The 24770-nt window shown below is 35.6% G+C and overlaps 1 protein-coding gene and 1 long non-coding RNA gene across 3 annotated transcripts; one reads left to right on the plus strand and one right to left on the minus strand.

The window, feature by feature from the left end:
- Positions 1-1577: 1577 nt before the first annotated feature.
- On the plus strand, positions 1578-20543 carry LOC128243743 (probable D-lactate dehydrogenase, mitochondrial). Of its 2 annotated transcripts, none has more exons than XM_052961669.1 (12): positions 1578-1733; positions 9926-10050; positions 10382-10523; positions 10964-11105; positions 11505-11664; positions 12010-12115; positions 12723-12816; positions 13658-13786; positions 14376-14503; positions 14916-15006; positions 16581-16692; positions 18506-20543. In XM_052961669.1, the coding sequence occupies exons 1-12, from the start codon at positions 1647-1649 to the stop codon at positions 18672-18674; spliced, it is 1485 nt and encodes a 494-aa protein (XP_052817629.1). In that variant the 5' UTR covers positions 1578-1646; the 3' UTR covers positions 18675-20543. The 2 variants fall into 2 exon arrangements, with proteins under 2 accessions (XP_052817629.1, XP_052817628.1); XM_052961668.1 differs by lacking the exon at positions 16581-16692 and adding an exon at positions 17195-17309.
- LOC128243744 (uncharacterized) lies at positions 3627-4807 on the minus strand. The gene is made up of 3 exons (XR_008262883.1): positions 4671-4807; positions 4183-4293; positions 3627-3966 (listed from the first exon to the last, which is right to left on the minus strand). It is a non-coding gene; the product is annotated as an uncharacterized LOC128243744 (long non-coding RNA).
- Positions 20544-24770: the final 4227 nt, after the last annotated feature.

The following is a 24770-nucleotide window of genomic DNA, read 5'->3' on the forward strand; positions in this document are numbered from 1 at the left end:
TATACAAACAAATAGTTACAAATACAAATGACGAATGTCTATTTCTTGAAGTATTGGTCTAACGTCTGTTGAACTAACGCTTTCGTCTCTTGAAGGTAAGGATGCTCTTTAGTATAGCATACCGGCTTGTTGGTCGAAATGCTGACAGTTCTATACTTTCCGACTGGCATGTAATCTCCTAACACGATACATGTAGAGTCTAACATGTGGTGTTTGAGTAAGTCTTTATCTTTCACGAACATATGGTTTCTGGTAATTTCCTTTCTTTTACACTGTATGAATCTTATAAATGTTTGCTTTTCATTTTCATTTTGTTTTTGTTTAGATCTTTGATTCAAATGCCTAAAGATTTATAAAACAAAGTTTTAAAATCAAATCAAATCAAATCAAAATTTATTTTCAGTCGGTATGACATACCAGAGAAAACATTAGCTATGAATAGCTATTGACCGACTACATATATATATTATTACAAGCATATATCGATATAAAATATTTAAGTATTAAAGAGATTGTATCTAATTAAGAATTAGCACATGATTAAGACAAAATACAGATATCACATACTAATACATATGTACATATAAAATATTAAGATATGTAAGAAATTGTACCTTACTAAAAGTGAATTAGCACATGATTAAGACCAAAAAAAATACATATATCACATACAGTATACACATTTAAAAACTGGGATGCTGGCGCTAATCTTGACCGTAGTCTAAAAAGATCTTAAGATGAAAGTTTATAAAAAACTGAGAGGGAAAAAAATAGCACAAGTGTGCATGTCTTAAAAGGATACTAAAACACATATCAGCTTGAATCAGATTCAAGATGACCTGTTTAGCACCAGCCTCTCAGAAGTTGCAGCAAACATTTATGCAGTGAACATGCAAGCACATAAATATAATTTAAAGCAAAGGATATCTATGACAAAGCACTGATTAGAAATAGATATGATTGATGCAATACAGGCTAAGTAAGCACTAAGCATAACTAAACCAAAAAGCATGGCAAAAAGCAAAGATTAACAAAAATCAAAGCGTGGCATAATGACAAAAACTGTCAGGGTAGAACAAAAGAGGGGAAGGTTTAACTTTGAAAAGCGCAACAAGAACACCTACAACTCTGTCCGTTCCATGCGTTGACCAAACTCCGAAACTGACTCAGGTTTGTTTCGTCACGAAAGTGCTGAGGGAGTGAATTCCAAAGTTTGGGCGCTGTTGAACGGAAAGAGTTGAGGCCATACTTTGTGGTCCTTACCTGGGGTACCTCTGCGGTGTTACTATACCTAAAAGAATAAGAGTTTTTTATTTTAACTAAATCGTGAAGATAAACTGGTGTTTGTTTGTTTGTTTATGATCTTAAAGGTTTCTAAGGCAATAGTTTTTAGTCTTCTAATTTTCAATAATGGTAGATGTGACTTAATTAATAAAGAAGAATAATTTGATGGTACCACATTATTAAAAAGAAGTCTTTTCAATTAACACAGAACGTATTATTCGTTACTGTTTTAAGCATACCATAAAAGGGACGTTTTGTTCGGGAACGATTATACACAGGGACGTTTCATCTTGCTACCCTTGATTGACATGTAAACAACTTCTCTGAAAGCAGCTCAAATAATTGCAAAATTAACGACAACAATGAGTTGTCATCGCGCAATTTTTCGATTTGCAAAGACTTTCAAGCGTCCTTTATCAATTCAAAGATGTTCCAGGCGCTATTCTCAGGTAATTTTATGGATTTGTATCCACAGTGTGTTGACAGTGGAATCAGCTGTCAACAAATTGCAAGTGGTCAACACCAGTAATACCAAACTGTTAGATGTAACCTCGATTAGTGTTTGACAATTAAAAGTTGTTGTTATTATTTAACAGTTCGTTGATAAATTAATATTTATTTCTTTTTGGTATACCCTGTGTATATATTAAAATGTACCAGTTTCAGGACACTTAAAATTATACATGTACAATGAATTATATATAATAACTGGAACCAATATAACAATATGTAATGATCCAATTCCCATCTCCCAAATGATATTGATTATTTGAGGACAATTAAATTTAAGACTGAAAGAGACGAACAAATTTGTAGAAACAGACATTATCATCCTTGTTATTCATGTTCTCTTTGACCTACATTTACGTACATGTACTGTATACCAGTTGGAGAGAAGTCCTTGAACATTTTCTGACAGGATTCAAGATACCTTCCTGATCTGTAGAGTTCTCTAGAATTTTTTCATATCAGTCCAGGGATTTTTTAAAAAATTAGGAAAATACATAATCAGCAAAGTTAAAGGACATATCTTTGTTTTAAGGTTTACCAATGGGGTCAAAATCCAGTTTGACAGTAGTAGTCATTGGATGTTTTCAGAAAATGATGTCATAATTTTTAATTATTAGTGAGATGACATTAATTAAAATCTAAATGATTAAGATATGGCCGACCGAGCGTATCAAACAAGCCCTGCTTAATCATTAAGGTAATTCAGGTATTCTATATGACTTAGAATACAACCTCAATGGCTGACACATTGTCCATGCAATTATTGTTTATTTCAAGCTTTCCATTGGCATCAAAATAATATTGTTCTATCCCCCTTCTTGTATTGTACATTGTAAATTTAAAACTGTATATATCAATTAATTAATTAAAAGTAGGTTTTTAAATCCTGTTCAGTAGTTAGATTAAAATCCAGGAAAAAGAAGTTGTAAACTGACCAAATCAAGGAGGCACTGAAGGGCGGGGCCAAATTTCTCAAAAATCTTAAGTCCCTTATAATAGGAGGTAACTTGGCACAGTATATTTGATTTTTTTTTAAATTGTGTAATATTTATATAAGAGTTTTGAAACTGTTTAGGATTTTATAGGAAATAATATTTAAGATAAAAAGATAAACTACTTGTTGTTTAATAAACTCTAAGTAATTTTGCTAAATTAAATAAGATGCTTAAGTGAGTTTCGCTTAAGAGTTTTTGAGAAAATAGGGCTTTCTCTAATATGTCGAAATATTTCGCCATATCAAAAATTGTAAAACAATTCTGGACATTATAATGATTAGGTTGGCAAGGGCAGCTCTGGAATTGGAAATGGGGAAGGGTTACAGATATAGAAATGTAGGAGTATGCTAGTGCAGGACATTTTTACCTGATCAAAATGAATTCCCTATCAATGGCATTTGTGAAAAATATCAAAATTTCCTAAAATTGAGTAATTTTATTTATGTTTTAGATCAGTTTTATTGATAATACATATTAATGACACAAGAAGATATTAAATTTAGTTTAGAAAAAAGTTCTTCTCTTTCATCATTTACTGCTTTGGTTATTTTTTTTCCCAATTTAATAGTAATAATTTTTTTAAAATTAAAATGGTTATAACGAAATTTCCAACTGTAAAAGACCTGTAAAAGACCTGTAAAGGACCTGTGATTTTTCATGATTTTACATCTGTAATTCTAGAATTACAGCTGGAATTCACTTTAATCAAAGTTCATTTACAGGTGTAAAAGACCTGTAATACAGGCGTAAATGACCTGTAAAATTGCGCGAAATATTTAAATTAGGCGTAATTCTCAGCAATATTTTACAGCTGTAATTTGAGATTTACAGGTGCAGAATTTACAGGCGTAATTTGAGAATTACAGGTGCAGAATTTACAGGCGTAATTTTAGATTTACAGGTGTAGAATTTACAGGCGTAATTTCAGATTTACAGGTGTAGAATTAACAGGGCTACAATAATGCAGTTAAAACATTTATTCTTGTCTATAATTAAAAAAACACACACATAAACAACAACATTACAATTTTTTGCATGCATTTAACAAGAGTATTAATCCTCATTGAATTACAAAACTTGTCCACTTTTCAGTTGAATGCACTGTCCTTGCTGCAGAGCACGCCTTTCTTTTAATATCTCCGTCTATCAGAATATGACTATGGTCCAGGCGTTTGACCTGCAATCACAAACAACAACAATGCTATCATTCCTCATCACTACTCATTTACTGCCATGATATATAGCTAAGTACATAAATTAAAAATGTTATTAAATTAGAAATGTTACTGTTATAAAAACATTTATATTTCTACTTCATGCCTACATGGGTTGATAAAAATATAAAGGTTCAAAGTTGAAACTCAATGAAATAATAGATGATTTAGCAACCCACCATGTAGCAGGGACTGCCTTTCATGTTCTTAAGCTTTCCAATTTTCCCACCATATCTTGTCTGGTCACACGGGATCCTAATCTTTGTCACACTGGGCACAACATTGGTCATCTATAGTAATAAAATCAAATCATAAGCCAAATACATACACACCCACATGATCACCAATGATAAATAAAGATGGCTTAGTTGAGGAAAATTATATCAATAAGAGGCCATATAAAGTTAAATGCAGCTTAGTTTACTGATAAGTTATAGAACTGGTGCAGGTATTCATATAATTACACACCTGTATTACAATCACAAGGCTTCAAAGAATCCCAGTGAGACATTGTGTTAATGGAGGTTCAGAGAGCATTATAACACAGACATAAATGTTTAAATGATACCAGAATTGCAGAAACAGTATACTTAATCACAACCATATTGTATTTATGTTCTTTTTACTGTGTCATATTATTAAAAATACATGTTGAAACTGTTCTTACCTTAGGAAAAAGGTTTATCCATCCAAAATATGAAAGCTTAAGAAACCACCATGTTGTTGTTGTTGTTGTTGTTGTAGTAAATTCCTCCGTTACACTTCATCGGAGCACCCTGCTACGTGATGAGCAGGTAGTTTACGTCTTCATCTTCGTTAAGGAGGCGCGTCATTAAGAATTATTAGCCTTGTGTGTACTGGTTGCCTAACTTAAGCGCACTGCTCCTTACACTATCTTGGTAATAAGTTACTTATCGAAGAAAATGTTAAATAACTGGTTACTACTTAATATATATGTACACTAACCAGCAAGCTGGGTTTTGTTATTCAATATGACTAATGGTACATGCTAGACTTGAATTACACTGTCACTACTACTGTCCCAGCCGTAATATAGGGTACGGACATGATTATTAGTTGAGTGATCCAGACTGTTGGCTTGACACTGACTAAGTGTTCTGTTGTAATTTTCCTTTGAGTATGGCGTTTCGCTTGCAGTGTAGGTCGTAGATGAGGGATCTGCTAATGTCTTCTACACTATGGACTACTTGCTCACTATTTCCAATAATGTCTTTCACCGGGCAGGCGGTGCAGTCCGTAATGCAAGTTATATAGCCAATGTTCCTGTATGGCTAAAATATCTAGTTCCTTTACGGTTTGGTTAATGTATATACAATTTCCTCTAATGTTTTGGACATTTAATGAACCTATTGTGATGGTACCAGTATTTGGAGCTTCTGACCTTACAGGATTATTGGGCTGTGTGAGCCCCCGTTCTGCCGGTACAGGTTTTGCGTTAGAGTTTGGCGTATTTGCCCCGGTGGAGGGTATTGAAACGGACTGGGTTGAAGTATTGGGGTCCCCATTGGTCGTTCCAGCATTGGGAGTGTTCCCGTCAGCGATTGGCTGTAACCTGGCATCATTGTCGGCCGGAATGCATGGTGGATTTGGGTCCAATTGTTGGTTGGGGTCTCCTTTATGTATGGTGGAGTCCAAACTGGTGGGACCTGAGGGTGGGTCGGCATTATGTTCTGTCGGTTTGGACACGATTGGTTTACAGTTGGTAGAATTGTTGTAGGTTGCTGCTGTACTTGTTGGTTTCCTATTATGAGTGTCTGATCTGTTGAATTGCTCTGTGGACGTTGCCCCATTTGAGGTGGTAGGGTGAAGGAGGGCTTTGGTTGAGATACTGTCTGGCTTTGATTGTTCGGGTTTGGGCTTTGTTGCCGGTTTCTCTTTCTGCCTGTCCCCTTCCGACCCTGGGCTAAAAAACGGTTCTCTTTTTTCTGCTTGGTCGACTGGTTTAATTCCGGCTGTATTTGTTGGGGGGCTGTAGTGGGATTCTGGTTAACGATGTTCAGCATAAACTTTTGTTCCATTTTGATTTCGAACATTTCCATACGTAATTTAAGTAGTTCTATTTCGGTGTGATTTGGATTATTTTCCTGGCAGCTGCAGTGAAGAGATTTTTGTTGGAGGGGCGATGCTTGGTGTCCCGATGACAGTTGAAGCCGTAGGGTTCTTATTGTCTTTTCTTGTTCGTTATTTTTGTTTTCTAGTTCGGATATGATCGCCTTACACGCTGCTAGTTGCCTATCGTTATCTGCAAGTGCGAAGTCTTTCTTTGGTTTTCCTTTTTTCTTGACAGGCTCATTTGTTGAGATTGGTATATCAGATGTTTTTCTTGCTGTTTCTAAGGTTCTTTTCGGAGCGGCTACTTTTTGTTTATTTTCTTGTTGGGGGCTCCTTGTTGATTGGTTTTCGGGTAAACTTGGTAGGAGCTGCTGTGGAGTATTTCCCTTTTCTTCTATGGTGGTAACAGAGTTTATTGGTTGGTAGTTTACAGCTTTGTCTTTTTTCTGCTCGGAGTCGTCGCCTCCTTCCATGAACACCGGCGATAGTAGCAAGCTTATGTCTGGTTCCTCGTCTGGATGGAAGTTATTTAGTTGGCTGCGTTGACCTGGATGTAATGGGGTAGTAGCTGTTGATGTATGGGTGACTGTCAGGTAACAAGGTTGGTTTCTGGATGTGCCGATAGACGGAGTGCTGACTGGTTTTGGACACAGGGTAACGACTTCATTTTCAGTGACGGAGAGACTAACTAGGCTACTACAGTTGGTGTTCATGGTTGGGGGCTTCTCAGATGTTTGGGTCTGGATGGCCTTGACATGTGGATCGTTTCTTATCTGGAGTTGTGAGGATTCCGGTACTTCTTCCTCTCTAGTTGGGTTATCGTTTGCTATGGCCCTTAGGTGGTTAATGTGTTTTGTAGAAGGCAGGCTTGTATCTGGGATTGCGTCCATCTTCTCAAGCTGTTTGACAATGGCTTCAGCTAAAGCTATGTCTATGTTGTTGATGAGCGGGTGCTCTAAGACTGACTGTAAAATGATTTTGTGGTCCACGAAGAAGAGTTTTACATTTTTTCCATTCAGGAGCATCCTGCAATTTGTATAGTATAAGGTGAGTGAGAATTTTAGTCTGCCATTCCCTTTATTATGCTTATTCTTGGCTTTGATCGACATTTCAACCGTTGCACCTGTCTGGTCTGTGACTGGCACTAGGAGAATCTGATGTGGGTAACTACTGTTTTCTTTCTCAATTTTGAAATATTCTAGCGCTGCTTCCTTGTACATTTCAAAAGTGCCGGCACTAAAGGTATATATGTAGTTTCCTTCTTTATGTTCTATATCAATGTTGGCATCCGCCTGGCATAGCTGTAATTTTTTCTGGAGGGCCTTTCTTTTATTTAACACATACTCTTTCTGGCCAGTTCTGTTGTCTTGTGACAAGTCATTAGACGTTAGACATGTTGTCGCCGGTAGCGCCTTTAGGGAGGGTTTGGGGGCTCTGTGGCTTCTCCGAGGCAGTGACAGTTTCATGGGAGTATTTTGTAGAAGGGATGGTTTTCCCGGTGTACCCAGGGTCAGCATATTCGCCATTTGGCGGCGGGTGCTAGCACATATACAACTACAGCAAATGGGAAGTACAATAAGCAGACTCAGAATAAAAAGGTAAAATAAAGCTGCAGAATGGCAGCAGATAAGTGTGACAGTTCACGGTTGAAGTGCTAATGGGGGGGAGAACTACAACTTGACAATATTATGGGTTAAACTAAAAATAACGATGGATAAATGGTTTCACTAATTTTTTTTTATTTTTTTTTTTTTTTTTTTTTTTTTTTTTAGCCAAAATGGCCGAAGGTATTGCCGAACAGTATGGCGTAAGGCATATAAGAGATGCACCGTGGAGTGCACTAAGCAATGCAGTCTTCACTATAAATGTCAATAATGGGTAATTAGTTTCACATATACACTACAGCAAATGGGAAGTACAGTAAGCAGACTCAGAATAAAAAGGCAGCAGAATAGCAGCAGTTAAATGTGGCAATTTACGGTTGAAGTGCTATTGGGGGGGAGTAGGATAAAAAGATAAAAATTACATATAATGGGATTCTAAAACTATGTAAGATTAGTAAAACTAGACTATTTAAAACAAATGTAAGTAAAAACTAGGGGCAGGCTCAAGGTAGGTGGGTGGGAGGGGAAGTACCCACCCGCTACTCAGCTTTCAGCAACAAATTACTTGAAGCAACCTGCAATTGTTAAATACTGTTGGGTTGGGCTGAGGTATCTACATTTATCAGGGAATATTGTAGAATAAGGTTCAGTTAACCAGCCTAGTTTGTATTTAACTCAAAGCGACGGACTCAGCACGTGACATATGGCGGGAAAGTACCCGAAGTCAATAAATAGAAAAAGGTCGTAAGACCCGTGACTTTGTGTATATAGCCTCACGAGAATATAGCTGCGTTAAAAGTTTACATTAAAATAAGGTTGGCAATGGAAGAGTTATGACGAACAGTTGGACACTGTATCAGGGTGTTGTTCCGTGCCGCTTCTTTGCTACGACGCCATGTTGGATTTTTTCCCTACTCTAATATGAAGGATACAATTCAGAATAAACCTGTCCTTATTTAGCTTGTCGCTGGATGTAAAGTTACGGCACACACAGGCGTTATTACAGTTCGTCTCACTTCGTTTCTTCCAAGACGTTGGTAAAAAATAAAATGCTAAAAATTTTATACAGTTTCTCGGAGCTAAAAAACACGTCCGTTCGCTTCGATCCCAGTACACGTATGTCCAACGTAAAATATGTTTACATGCATCTTCTCCATTTCTTCTACATTTGAATTTCCTACACAGATGAATGTTAACCTGATGCTGATTGGCTTAGACTCTCCAGGAAGCTATATTGTCTGACCTTTGAATGAACTGATAAGCCCAGGGTGTGATATACCTGGACTCATGGAGAGAAAATTTTGTTTAACCTGTAACAATGGTAAACTTTTCAGCACTTTACCTATTGTTCATTAAGATATAGGTGTACATTGCTATAAAATTAGGATTTTCTACTATTGATATAACAAATTAAATCATGACTATATTTAAAAATATTACCAAGAAATTACATTTAGTAGAAATATAACAAAATTGATTTGTTGTATGCAATCATTTATCCAAGCACCAATAGGGTTATTTGACAAAATTTAATTCTGAAATTAAACAGAATTTTTTTTTCTCAATTTAAGTCATATTAAAAAGAGTTTGAAGTGCAGAATATTTTAAGTTCAAAATGTTAACTTTACAATGAAATAATTAGTTTTTAAAAGATATTTTAATGCACTGCTTCAATAAAGATGAAAGTATTTTTAAACTCATTTTCCACTTTTATCTTTTATTCTCTACAAAAACACCTAAGTTTAAATTAACAGCAGTGTATGAAATAGTTAACTTCTTTTTCTACACAATTAGGCTCAGAAAATTTCTATGTTCATTTTTACAGCTGTAATTTGTTTCACAGGTCCAAATAGCTCTACTCTGATGTAAATTAAGTCATGAAAGTATTCAAAGTTGAAATTTACAGTCGGATTTTTTTTTACACCTGTAAAATAAGAAATTCCGCCTGCACAATGAAAAATTACGCCTGTAAATATAAATGCTTTTCCTGCTCAAATTCATTTTCCAGGCGGTTTACACCTGTAAATGTGACTTTACTCCTCATTTACCGGTCTTTTACAGCTGTATTACAGTTGGAATTTTCGTACGGGACCGCTTCCCATGCAAATTTTTCTATGTGGTCACACTATCTATTTTATGTGCTCTTAAAAGTCAGCATTCTTTGAAACCCAACTACTGTATGGTACAGTACAATAACTTTGTTTGACAATTTTTACATACATATCATTTCTAAATCATATTGCAGGCAGCAATATCTCCGCAAGTTACCAATGCTTTTGTTGAGGATGTTCGTGCAATAGTCGGAAAGTCGAATGTGTCAACTGCCGATGCAGTGCGAGAACAGCATGGCCATGATGAATCGTACCACAGGTAAAATATTGTACCAGTAATTTCAGAAATGGAAATTTAGTTGCAAGTGTACATGTATTATTTATCTTAATTGTCAACATCAAAATTTTGCTTTTGGAGTTAATTGTTCACCACTATATTTACATGACAGTTGGATACTACCTACATTTGTGCAAACTATTATACTTGAACAGGTACTTCAAACCAAGAAAATGAAAACCGCAGTTTTATACTTTTCTTAACCATTAAGAAAATGATCAATAAGTATTGGCAATACTTATCTGACTTTACAATGTTGAACTTCAGAATGATACTCGTTGACAATGAATTTTGTAAACCCCTGTTTCCACAGTGTGGAGCCCCCAGATATTGTGGCATTTGCCGAGAGTGTTGAGCACGTGAGCAAGGTTGCGAGTCTTTGTAACGAACATGGAGTGCCTCTCATACCCTTCGGCAGTGGCACAGGATTGGAGGGAGGCGTTAACGCACTAAAGGTTTGAATAAGAATTTCGGCAGTTTGTGTGGAATTTTAAACACGATTTTTTCCAGTTACTGGGATTTGAACAGACAAAGGCTATCTTTGTGGAAAAGTTTCCTTAATTTCCAGTAACTTTTTTTTTAAACTTTAGTGTTATTTAAAAAAAAAGATTGATCATGACACAAAATCAGTTCAAGGTATTCATTTGAAACTATATATATTTTGTAGCCAGGCACATACCTCTTCTATAAAAGCTGGCTGGGTTATGTCCCTTGACCATCAGAGAAAAATAGAAGAATACTCTTACTTTTGCTTTTTATCTCTAAAGGTTTTCTGTAAAATTGTTACAAACTAATCTGTTTGAAAAAATTTTATTACAGAATATAATTTATGGCATTGTTTGTATTCATTTGTTAGTAGCGATTTCATTGCATATGAAGTGTTTTTCTACTCTAGGGCGGCCTTTGTCTGGATATAACGAAGATGACAAACATCACGTCAGTGAATGCAGAAGACTTTGACTGCAAGGTTGAGTGTGGAGTTACTAGGGTAACACTCAACAATTACCTACGCGATACTGGTCTGTGGTTTCCCATCGGTGAGTGAAAGCAAGGGAACATGTTACTTAAGAAAGTAGAGTTAGGGAAACAATTTGAGCTATCTAAATGTCAGTATATCCCCCTGTTCAATTTGGAGTTTCAGTGCCGTCATCCCTTCCAAAGCTTAGCTGGTCTTTCGACATGCTTTAATTGCCCCATCATGCCTTTTCCAGGAAACAACATGACAAAAGTTCATGAGCCTTGAACGGCCAGAATACTGTTCACATAAAAGGACGAATCAGTGTTAAACGTAACATATATGTATCAATACACACTATTCTCGCCATATAAATACATTTAACAACATCAATGAAGATTGCAATAAAGATGTTCAGGAATACAATTTAGTTATGTATTTGAGGTGATTCCAAAATGAAAAAAATAAAACATCTCTTCAGACCCAGGAGCAGACGCCAGTCTGTGTGGTATGTGCGCCACCAGTGCCTCAGGTACAAATGCCGTGCGATACGGAACAATGCGAGAAAACACCATGAACCTGGAGGTCGTGTTGGCGGATGGCCGTGTGATCAACACTGCAGGGCCTGGCAGGAGAACTAAGTAGAGTTTCCATTCTAATTGTTTACTAATTTTATATTCATCTATAATTCATGGCTTTTTCTCAGCAAGGTTGTGAGTGAAAAGATTTTAACAACAGAAATGATCAGTATTTAAGATTCTCATCAATTGTTAGAGAGTCTATTGTGGTTTGATTAAGTTTGTCTTAAGTGGGTAAGATCTTCTACATACAATAGATGCTAATTAGATCTTTTGGACTATATGTTAAATTGTTGGTCTTATTTTTTGAAGTCAATTAGAATTTAAAGCACATAATTTAATGGAGATTTTTTTAAACCATTTTATAATTGCTTGACCCTTCCAATTAAGGAATCATATCTTTTAAAGGAAGACATCTGCCGGCTACAACCTAACAAATCTGTTTGTGGGGTCAGAAGGCACCCTGGGTATTATCACCAAGGCAACACTCCGTCTCCATGGCATCCCTGAGGCTGTGAGTATTGACTTTTTGAACAGCGTTTAAATGAAGAAAAACCCAGACATTAAAACAATGATTTTGCCTTTAAAATGATACATGCAATAACTTGAACTATATTTATTCATAACATTGCCATAAAACAACTGGGATTTTCTGTAGCATGTTTATATTCTTGTTCTTACAATGTAGGTTATAATACGGAATTTCTTTACAACAATATGATGTCAATTTAGCATTAAAACTTGTTGTTGCATCCAGAGAGAATTCAGAGAAATCTTATTATGAGAAGCTAGGTTATTAATCAGGATGTTTGCAGAATTTTAAAATAAAAAGAACAAAAAATCTAGATGAAAGGCTTGTAAATTGGTTGAAATAAACTTCGCTGCAATCCATATTGATAAATTACAACATTCATCAAGCACCTATAATCATATTGAAATCTATGAAAAGAGTACCATATTTTGACAGAATTATTGCGCAAATTGATGTGACACAATTGTCAAGTCTTGACATCATTTCCTGAAAATTTGATGGTAATACCTTAACCAAAGAACTAGTGAGCATCCATTTCTCGTACAGTTAAATGAAGTGTCACAACTTTCAGGCTTTGTTCTCTTTTTAGACCATATCTGCGACCTGCACTTTCCCAGATGTCCAATCAGCCGTGGACACAACTGTGCAGGTCCTACAGTGTGGCATACCTATCGCCAGAATAGGTAAAGAATCAAAGAAAATATAAGCCCATTTAGTCCCAATGAATAGCTGTTGTTCAAGTAAATTGCTTTCATATGCAAACTTACCAAAAGAAAAATAAGGCAAGCTTTACTACTCACCCTAGCGTCTGCATTGGTGATGGCGTCAACGTCACACCTTGGTTAAGGTTTTGCATGTAAGAACTTTCAAGTCATTATCTCAGCAAATACATCATGTATTGCATTGAAACTTAAGATATGTGTTTCCAACTATCCAAACTATTTAATTAATAAAGTTAGATAACACTGTTTTGAATATAATGCAAATTATGGGCTTATTATTTGACTCAGAAATTCTGGTTAAGGTTTTGCATCTAAGCACACATGTTAAGATATCAGCAACTACTTGATGTATTGCATTTAGGCTTTATACAATGGTGCTCAACCATCCAACCTACTTGAATAACTGAGTTAGATAAACTAGTTTGCATATAATGTAAATTATGGCTCTTTATTCTTCAACATTTAAATCCTAGTTATGGGTTTGCAGGTACCGGTACCGTAATCTAATTTTACAGTGATCCATGCATTTTTCACCAAAACTTTGCAATCCTTAAACATAAAGCAGTGGACTAGTTGAGGGCACTGTTTCTGTGACAGCTTTTGCTTACTAAATTCATAATTCAGTAAAATTTGTTAAATGTGTGTGAAAAGTCTTAGTTTCAGCAGTAATGTTCAATCTTTATTACAATTTAAACCAAAAGTGCAACTGGAACTAAACAGAAAGGCTGTAAAGATCACCATATCTGTATACCGTGTTAGCAGAAATTCACACTATCAAATCTTGTACATTATATATTTTCAGAATTCCTGGATGAGGTCTCCATAGATGCTTGTAACAAGTACAGTCACCTGGACCTGAAGGTGGCGCCATCCCTGTTCTTTGAATTCCATGGTGCCGAGGCTGGCCTCAAAAATCAAACAGAAGTTGTTGGTATGTGGAAATTGTTGTTTTAGCAATATTTTTACATTTTGATTCTAACTTTTTATTAACTCCTTCTGCAAACAGTAAATTGTAGGTCTTAGAATTAACACAGTTGCATGGCAAAGTTGATAATTTTGTCAATTGACATGCAAAGGGCAATTACAATTTATATAGAAATAAAACAGTTGATTGACCAATAATATGTACTATAGTTTGATTCTGTCTCCTGTGTTTACAATAATTTACATTTATAGATGATCATCTTTATCAGCTTTTAAGTTTTGTTAAAGGTCTGATGTGTGAACAATGTAAAATAATATACCGGTAACCTTATCATGAAATAAATGTCATGAAACATACTTCTTACTTACATCCAGGATTATATAAATATTGATCGCCTTATGATTGATAATATGCACTGTCACCCTCAAGGCAGTCAATTTCCATTTTATTTTACTGAAGAAACACTCACATGATGTCAGAGGGTAACAGTGCAGTGGAGGGTGATAGTCCAAAATAATTCCCTGGCATTTTTACTATATGTTATATAGAAGTGAGGTATAAAGATATAGATTATTGTCATTCTTACTTCATACAGCTGAGCTGGTTCAGATGAATGGAGGGTCAGAGTTTCGCTGGGCGACGGACATTGACGAGAGAAATCACCTGTGGAAGGCCCGACATGAGATCCTCTACGCTTGTATGGCCCTAATACCGGGCTCAAAGGTCGGGGAATATCAAGTTTCGGTTGTCTTAGACTTTAGAGATCTCGATTTAAGCATTTCTTTTCACAGTTTGATATATTTTAATAGCAGTAGTCTTCTGTGGCTATTGGGAAACATACATGTTATTATTTATATACACACATCATATTTTGCGACATTTTTTTCTTCAAAGTATTTTGAAAAGCAAGCATATTACAAGATAGTTCATGGGTTAATCAAAACGAATAATTATATTTTGTCTAAAACTCCTAATCTTGCTGGAAAAAGCAATTACAACATACAGACTCATGTGATGACATCTATGTTATGTTTGTTATGTATTATCTTGAATGTTCTGTATCTGTAATCTCACAATGTATCAAAGTTGACCATTACTTCTTCTTACCGTTATTTATTTAACAATTGTGTTTCAGCCATATTCTACAGACGTGTGCGTTCCTATCTCTAATCTCCCAGAAGTGATTGTGAGAACTAAGGAGATGATTAAGGAGGCTGGAATTATTGGTATGTGCAGTAATTTGGTGTTTTCTCTAGATTCAAAGTTTCTGATCAAATGCTACATTCATTATATACCAGAGTGTTTGATAAAATTTGAATTTCGCATTTTTATTCTGTAAAAAGTATTTATTTTTTACCAACAAAGTTTTAAAACCTTGTAACTTTGTAAAATTTGATTTCTAATACCAGTAAGTGTAGCCGAACAATCCCTGATATACAATCATTATTGTTGTTTGGTATATCAGCTTTTTCTCACAGCTCAGACGTATGCAACCAGTCTGACTGGGGATCAGTCATAATAGAATGCAACCAGTCTGGGGATATAACTATTGTAATAATAGCAGGAAACCTTTGTCATTATTGTATGCAACCAGTCTTGGGATCAAGCCCTTATCACAGTATGCAACCAGTCTGGAGATCGAGCTCTTTTCATAATAATGTGCAACAAGTCTGGTGTTGTGCTTTTATCGTAATAGTATGCAACCAATCTGGTGTTGTGCTCTTGTCATAATAGTATGCAACCAGTCCGAGGATTAAGCTCTTGTCATAGTGGTATGCAACCAGTCTGGTGATCAATCTCATGTCATAATAGTATGCAAACAGTCAGGAGATCTAGCTCCTGTCATAATAGTATGCGACCAGTCTGGAGTTGAGATCTTGTCATAATAGTATGCAACCAATCTGGAGTTGAGATCTTGTCATAATAGTATGCAACCAATCTGGAGTTGAGATCTTGTCATAATAGTATGCAACCAATCTGGTGTTGAGATCTTGTCATAATAGTATGCAACCAATCTGGAGTTGAGATCTTGTCATAATAGTATGCAACCAATCTGGTGTTGAGATCTTGTCATAATAGTATGCAACCAGTCCGAGGATTAAGCTCTTGTCATAGTGGTATGCAACCAGTCTGGTGAATCTCATGTCATAATAGTATGCAAACAGTCTGGAGATCTAGCTCCTGTCATAATAGTATGCGACCAGTCTGGAGATCTAGCTCCTGTCATAATAGTATGCGACCAGTCTGGAGATCAAGTTTTTGTCATAGTAGTATGCAACCAGTCTGGAGATGGAGCTCTTGATATAATAGCATGCAACGAGTCTGTGTTCAAGCTCTAGTCATTATAGTTTGAAACGAGTCTGGCGTCGAGCTCTTGACATTTTAGTATGTAATGTGTCTTGGATCAAGCTCTTGTCATAATAATATTTAATGAGTCTAGGGTCGACTCTTGTCATTATAATGTGCATGAAGTTTGGGGTTGACCTCTTGCCATAATAGTATGCAATGTGCCTGGGCGTCAAGAAAAGATACAAGAAAAATTATTTCACATTGGATATACATGTACATCAATTAAAACACTAGCTCACAGAGCTATTTTCCATCAAAATGCAAAATGCATTAAGCTGTTGTCATAATAGTATGCAACAAGTCCTGGGTCGAGCTCTTTTCATAAACCTCTGCTAGCAACAAAGATGTTTGATAAAATGAACAAATTTGCTTGAATACCTAGCATAGTGTCTGACTAATACAAATATTTTCTGTTTCATTCATTTTGAATGCTTTTACTTTGTTTCAATAGGTCCCATTGTTGGTCATGTGGGCGATGGTAACTTCCACGTATTTTATCCTGTCCATTCAGATGATCACGAGACAATGAAAAAAATCAAAGATGTGTCACACAAAATGGCACTGTAAGTGGTAGTTGGTGGGGATTGCATTTTGTTCCAGGGATTAAAGGTCTCGTGCAGCTGTTGCATTATTTAAACTTATGTCACTAGCTTTTTCTATCTTGTGCTTTGGATGAAATTGGTTTATTTTCCACATCATTTTTATGAACATATTTTTGAAGAAAAGAAATAAACAACAAGTCTTTATAATACAGTCATAACCCATTGGCTCGATGCCACTTGGCTGGATTTCCTCATTGTGTCAAACTTGATGTAAAGGAACGATTTTGTTTTACACTATGTAAGCTTTCCCACTTTGCTCAATATTTGTGAAGCTCAAAGTATTTTGGCCAGTCCCTAGAATATAGTGCCACCGGTTTTTAGATGTATGTCACTGTCTGACTATGAAAGTAATTAAAAAGTTCATACTACCATAAGAAAAATAATGCAACATTTGCAGAACCTTTACAGTTTAGTTTTGCCTTACCTTAAATAAAGGTGTAACATGTTATCTTGCAACTTTCAGGAGCTCTAATGTTTGGTCATGTCGGGGATGGAAATTTCCATACGCTCTTTGCATTTGATCGTAATATCGAGAAAGAGAGGGCTTCTGTTAAACTTATGGCCAACAAGATTGCATTGTGAGTTTAATGTATACGAAAAAAATCACTTGTATGGTGGATAACCAGTTTGAATCTTAGCATTTCCTTACCACTCAATTATCAACCTCATAAATATCAAACAAGAGGTTTTCTGATTAATTTTATGGCAGATGTTAATTTTGACAGTTCAACATATCAAATTTGTACTCCAAAGAGTGTGGTCAGACAAAAACTGCACTTTTTTTCAACATCTGATAAAAAACTTCTGTTTTATCTCAAAGTACATCTTTTGGGTTCGGTGTCTGAAGAATAATAGTGCAGTGTTCAAGTTTAAATAATGCACAAATCAAATGAATTTGACAGCGTTAAGAAATATTTACTAATCTGTACAACCTCGATAAAATGTGCCAACTCAACCAAATTGATAAGGAAAAGTACACATTGTTTAAACAAATCATGCAGAAATGAAGCGTAATATGAGTACAAATGTACCAGTGTCATGATAGAACATTTACGTGATTGACACAATATAATGCACCAGTCAATTGTAACCACGGCGAGGACTTTGACTTTCGGTCCAGCCAAGCCCGGGTAAAATCTCCGCCCTGCGTTGACGAACTGCTGGTAAAAACCCAGCCAAATCCCCCCGCACCCAAGGGACCCTAGGTAAGGCCCATTACCGCTTATTTGGGCCCGAAGGCAAAACCAGCGCATTCACCCGGCACTGCGGGGCCAACTGGAAGGTAAAAACATGGTTTATTTCCCCGGCTATCTCCGGTATACCCCCGGACCTGGGAGGGCCGTGGTTACAATTGACTGGTGCATAAGCATATCAATATAAGCATCATAGTATACCTTTCCTGTGATGCTCAAAATTGTTATTAAAGTATGTTTCTTGACACTTTTTAATCTGTAAAATTTATAGGAGATAATTATCTAAAATTATGAAAGAACAGTAAAAACAGGGAAAAAATTGCTATTGTTTATAATATTGTGTTTCCTTGTCACAATTTCTTGAAACATCTTTAATCCTTTATAACAGGATTGTGATCAGCACATTATTTTTGATTTGGTATAAATTGTGTAATATTCTCTTTTTTAAGGATTTTGATGTTTGAAAATGAAATAATATAGAATAAAATAATATAAATGAAATACTTATACTTATGTGAGTTATGCTTAAGAATTTTTGAGAAATTTGGACCTGTCCTCCAGTTTTGCGTTTGTTGTTGCAGGATTGCACTGGATCTAGATGGCACCTGCACAGGTGAGCACGGGGTTGGAATTGGGAAACGGGAACTTCTAGAGCAGGAAATCGGTCTGGAGGGGCTCTCCGTGATGCGGCAGGTTAAACAGGCGCTCGACCCCAATGGAATCATGAACCCGGGGAAGGTGTTCTTCTGAGGTCAGGGGTCAGAGGTCAAGGTCGGGGGGAATGACAGTGGAAATATGGTGATGAACAAGATGGTTGAGATATATATGTGGATAATTTCTGTGGCCTACTTGGCAAAATGGTGCTTTGATTATGAATTGCAATAATTGAAGTACAATGAAAGATGTTAATTTTAATCATGTTGTTAATGATTTTATCTTGTTTATGATTAGTCAGTGATTTATTTGTAATCCAACATTCATTTTTATTAACACCAGCTCAGTAAACGTTGGTCAGGGATATTTCAATTTGATGAAATCCTAAAATTATCTATTATTCAAAACATGTTTGCTTTTAACAGCACTGAGGCAATTGAAATGCATTTACGTAATTTTTTTTAAAGTCTTTACTGCTTTTTTTAAAGTTGCACATTTGTTTACTTTAATTTGAATGTACAAATACTTTAATAAACGTGTTGAAATCTTAAATGGAGAACGAAGTATGTAACTGTTACTGTTGGTTTCTTTACTTTTTGCATTTTGGATAAAATTTACAATTAACCTACATTTACTGAACATGTTGTTAAATTGAAAGTTAATGTTTTTTTTAAGAAAAAGTATGTCCGCCAGTTTCAAACTGGAAGTATTTCTATCAAATGTAGTGATGAAATATTTATGCAGGAATTGCCATATATCTTTTATAAAATATTTTTTATCTATTTTGTGATATATCTTTTTCTAGATTTTAATTGTTTATTTTTTGAAGATAATGTTTCATCTTTGTTATTGGTCCCAGGGTCATTAAATGAGCAAAATACGAATAACAACTGTTAGGTTTAACCTTTATCGCAAGATTAACAATTTTCTAAAAAAAATGTCTAAAAGGAATAAAAAATGTGTTAAAAGAAGTGCTGACATTTGATAAAACATAATATAAACCTTCCTAGGTCCCAATGATAAAAATGATACCTGATTTTTGCAAGAAAGCAATGAGTTGTACTCAATTACATTTTATGCTGTTAAATATTTTTTTTAATTGGAATGTTTACAAAAGTTGAATCAACACATTCTATAAAAAATATGCACTTTTAAAAACAGCAAATAATAACAGATTTTGGATTACTTATATTTTGTGGTAAAATGAGTTGAAAGCTTGTGTATTTTAAACTATTTTTGTGATATTCACTCTTGACGATTTCATACTTCAATAATGTTCCTCAAAAAGACCGTTAACTTCATAAAGAAGAAGTATGAAGTCATTGAGGATGAAAGCGTGAATTGTGAAATATGAACTCAGAGATATGAAGTCACCACCAGTCTTTTATAGGTATGGGTGACTGCTGCATGCACATTGATATCCAATCAATTTCACATTGTATTTGTAAAATAGGGTAATCTTTTATTGCTATGGCAGTTTGAACTGTAAGATACAATTTCTACAGTATTTATATGTCAAGAGTGCGAATTTCGCTGAGGTACACCCACTTTTTTTCTGAAATCGTCTAAATTGGACTCTAGCTTATTTGGTGTTTGTTGGTGCATTTGTTGGAATTGATCTATGTAAAGATAACGAACAGAAACTCATCGCTTGCCTACACAAAAAAGCAAACACAAAGTCACCTTTGTAATGCTGTGCCATGATATGGAATTCATTGTTAAGTTTTTGTCCCTGTTTTAATTATATACAAGTTTATAATCCTTAAAGGCTTTTAAATGTACAGTCCTATCACTAATGTAAATTTTTCCAGTAAAATAGTGTCATCATTATTCTTGTACCAGAAAATATCAGTTTTAATGATTTTGATTAATAAAATGGAATTTAAGAACAATTGTGTCGATGTTGTTTATGATGAATAATAGTGTCGTCATTATCCTTGTACCAAAAAATATTATAAGTTTTAATGATTTGGTTTTGATTTTATTAATATAATGGACTCATTTCCCGTACAATATAGATTCTTAAACTCTGCTTTAGCATTTGTCCAACATATTGCTGCTCGTCGACAAGACGGTTCGTTATGGTAACAGGAGAAGTCGTATCAACACAAACTTGCACCACTACGAAGTCGTGCTATATACAGAGAAGTCGCTCCACATATGTATAATATAGGCGATATGGGTAGATTCATAAAAGTAGTTTGTCATTCGTTAAGAGTGCTCGTCTTGGTTTTAGTTTATACTTCCAACGATTGTGAAACACGTTATTACAACATTGTGATAATCACCCTCGTTGGCACGTTATCACGCGAACGTGAGGTCTTGTGTTGCTCGGGGAAACCGGATTACCCGGATGAAACCCACTAGTCCGGCTTTGTGACTACAAACGCACACGCGCCCAGGACGGGAACGAACCCTGTACGCCATGGTAAGAAGCGAGTTTGCTAACTACTTTACTTGTTTTAACCATTTAAATAAAATCTTTTAGGCTATAATACGACCTATTATGGTACCGGAGACAGAATGAAAGAGAAACACATTGTCCATGCACGTGCAATTTTACCGCCATAGGGATAGTTCCGTACAGCTGTACATGGGTATTTAAAATTGGAAATGCATGAACATTGTCCGGTTGTATAATCGGGTACCGACTTAACGGTTTCATGGTGCCCACCTAACGTTTTCATAGTGTAAACCACGCTTATATCAAGAAAAATGTAGAGCATTGTCAACTTATAGGAAATCCGGTGTCTCGTTACAGTTAGTGACAAATTCCCTCGAAGTGCCATCCAGTTCATTGGATTATGCAATTACTAATATGTCTACATTCAGGGAGTGCTAACATAAACTATAAACGTATGTCAGACCCCATGATGGTTGACATTGAATGTGGGGAGTGACGAAATGAGAGGTAGGGATGTGGGTCTTGCACACGACGCATCATTTTTATGTACCTAACACATCACCGTCATGCGCAAAGTAATTTTAAAATCCCTCTGTGCATGATCACGTTACAGCCCATACACGACCACTGAACTCTATTTATGTGCAAACATGCATCATGCCATATTAAATGATTAATCCTTGACCTTGACCTTTGAGGTTTTGTCACACCACAAATTACCTTTATGTACCGAACACATGTTCGGCCTGCCGACTTAAACGTCTAGAAAACAAGAATGTGTACAAACAACGAGTAATGTAATTTAAAACCAAATAAGGAATATTATACGAGTTAAACAAAACGATGTGAAAAGTAATTAGTAAATTCTTGGATATATTTTTATTTCATCCAGTATTAAAGAGCAAAACGTATTCAAAACACATAATTTATAATAAAGTACACCACAAGTGTATTGATATTCTATCAACACCTCATTACATTCAGTCTCATGCATATATCAATGTTTAACAGAACAATAGCTTAAGTAATTAATGCTTACTAGACATAATATAAAATGTTCGCGAATATATGATTTTAGCTTCATCACACTCGCCACGATCTAGCTTCAGGAATGATGTCGACCTGCCATTTTTACATTTCACCATCGTTCTCTGGCGTAATTTTATATTTTCGAACACACTGCTGTTCCTCAACTTGAACCTTTATTAGTGCAGTAAAAGCATCAATGATACATGACTCGAGCACAGTCTCATACAGTTTCACTTGATTGGTCTTATTGTAATGACAGATGAACACTAAATGCATATGAACATTAAATGCAGTTTAAGGTTTTCAACATAAAATGTACATTTTTTTCAAATTTATCGAGAAGGTACAGAAGCCATATATCTGATGAATTTTGCATATTCAACAACAGTTAGTTTTGATGTATTCCTGCATATCATGCATTCATTTGGGCAATTGTCAGGTCTAAGAATATCTCGTGTCACTGCACCATGTTTGTTTTTAATATGGCCCATGGAGTGGTATTTAATATTCAACTTCAGTTTATTTTTTATATATTCAATATCGTGAACTTTTTATTATTAAACAAAAATTCTTATTCCATGCTACCAAATATTCATTCAATAATTTACTTAGAAATATATTCATTCAATCCCCCCATTTTTTTTTGGAAATAAAAAAAAATGTGTATCAACCCAATTTTTATTTGGTAAAACCAAAATATACATTGAAGATGACCAAATATTCATTCAATATTTTTAATATATTCATGTTCAGAACACATAAAATAGACATGTGTCTAGAAATATTCACCAAAAATCATCATCTATTTCACAATACTCCTCCACATCTATACATAATAGGCTTACATAATATAAAGGCATAGATGCCTAGCGGAGTAGCGGCCATATATTGCGAGCGTATTCTTTCGGTTACTTGTTGACCAGACATTGACCGCCTTGATTGCTACAGCGGGTAATGAGATATGGCATCTCAACGTTTTCGCGTTGTTTTAAAAAATCAGTTTTGCCAAAAAAATCGTTGATTTTAATGACTCGTTGTGTTAAAACGTCAACAATAATAACCTTGCACAAGTTCAATGAAACGTCAATGTAACTGCTAAAGTATATGAACTTATTTTAGGCCGCCAACTCAGTTCACGTCGCTAGGCCGATATCTATAAAAAATCAATTAAGCGAAAAAAGGTAAAATATCATATATTGATCAAGTACCTTGATTAGGTGTCGGGTTAACTCGGCCCAATTTCCTTTTTTGCCTGCACCTTTTCGGCCTACTTGATTACATGGTAAAGCATGTATTTTGCTCTCTATTCAGTAAAAATTCAAATACGTTTTTTGCAGTATTAAAGTTCACAGTTGCCCACAATGGTAAATTATCATGATACATTCGGTAGGAAGATGCCCAAAGCATTAATTGCACTTTAATACAAATGTTAATGTCACTGCTACGGTATAAGAAACTATACCGCTAGGCCGCTAATCTATCACCGCTAGACAGGCAACCAAACTGATATTGATATATCAAAGAAAATCAACGTAGAATACCTGGATTATTACATGGTTAACGTCAACATTTAGCTCTGTATTCTATGAACTCGTCAAAAATCATTATTTTACACTTGATTTAATGCAATTAATAATGTAACTGCTACATTATACTAGTATGTGATTAGTTATAATGCCACTAGGCGTCCAGGCCGGTCGCTCCACTCCGCTAAGCCACCATATTCCGGTCACTTCACTCCGCTTGGCCGCCAGACCGGTCCCGGCCGCTAGGCCACAAAATCACGCTGATATGCCATCAGGCCGCAAACTTCACGTTGCTAGGTCGAAAGGCCGGTAACTTCACGCCGCCAGGCCGAAACATCACAATGCCGCAAATCTCACACCATAAAGCCGCTAGTCTGCCAACTTCAGAAATTTAGATATAAAGCAGTACTGGGGTACCTTTGGAACCAATATCTTTGTTTGGCCTTGTACCCTTTTCTTCTCAACAGGACACAGGTTAACTTTCATGCTGCTGCGCAGTGGGCTTTTCCTTGTAGATCCATTGTTTTCTTTCTATAATCCGTTTCCAAATACCTTTACATGACATGGGTGTAGCCCCGAAGTGACAATTCGTTTCTATTCAATTTAAAGGTGTTATTACGTTTAAAACGCAAACAACATTTCCAAGAAACGCCCTCTTATTAAACAGTATGGCACCGTAAGACTTTTTTTTATTGTTTAAGGTATAATGAAATGAGTATTGAGGTGTGCTCGTATTTCACGCCCCCTTCAAACTTATTCTCGAAAACAACCTTTGTATGAGTATAACGTTGTTACATATCCTGAATAATTAATTACATTCTTTGTATGTCGTTTAAATGAAGTATCTCTTTTGTAATTGTTTTAATGGTTTTACGGTGTCTCCCACAACGTCTCTAGATGAATATTTAATTTGTTTATAACCACAATCGGAATGCGTGACAATGAAATGTAAATTTGAAATGGACTGGAAAGAAGACAAAACAAGTTGAAATTAAAGTTGAACGGGGATGAATATGAAAATTTTCGTGACTACCAAAACTAGTCGTTATCAAAATATCGGATAGAACCGCTGGTTTACAGACTGTACGAACACATGCCGATACCGGGCCAAAACACTGGTCCTGACTAGGAGTTGATTTTCTCCCACCTCAGATAAGAAGATCCAGTAATTTATCCATGCTAGATATTCTTATCTTGCCCACGGGCGAAGATAAAATGCCCGTATGGAACTCC

This window comes from Mya arenaria, chromosome 8 (genome assembly GCF_026914265.1).
Source record: "Mya arenaria isolate MELC-2E11 chromosome 8, ASM2691426v1".
Classification (NCBI taxonomy): Eukaryota; Metazoa; Mollusca; class Bivalvia; order Myida; family Myidae; genus Mya; species Mya arenaria.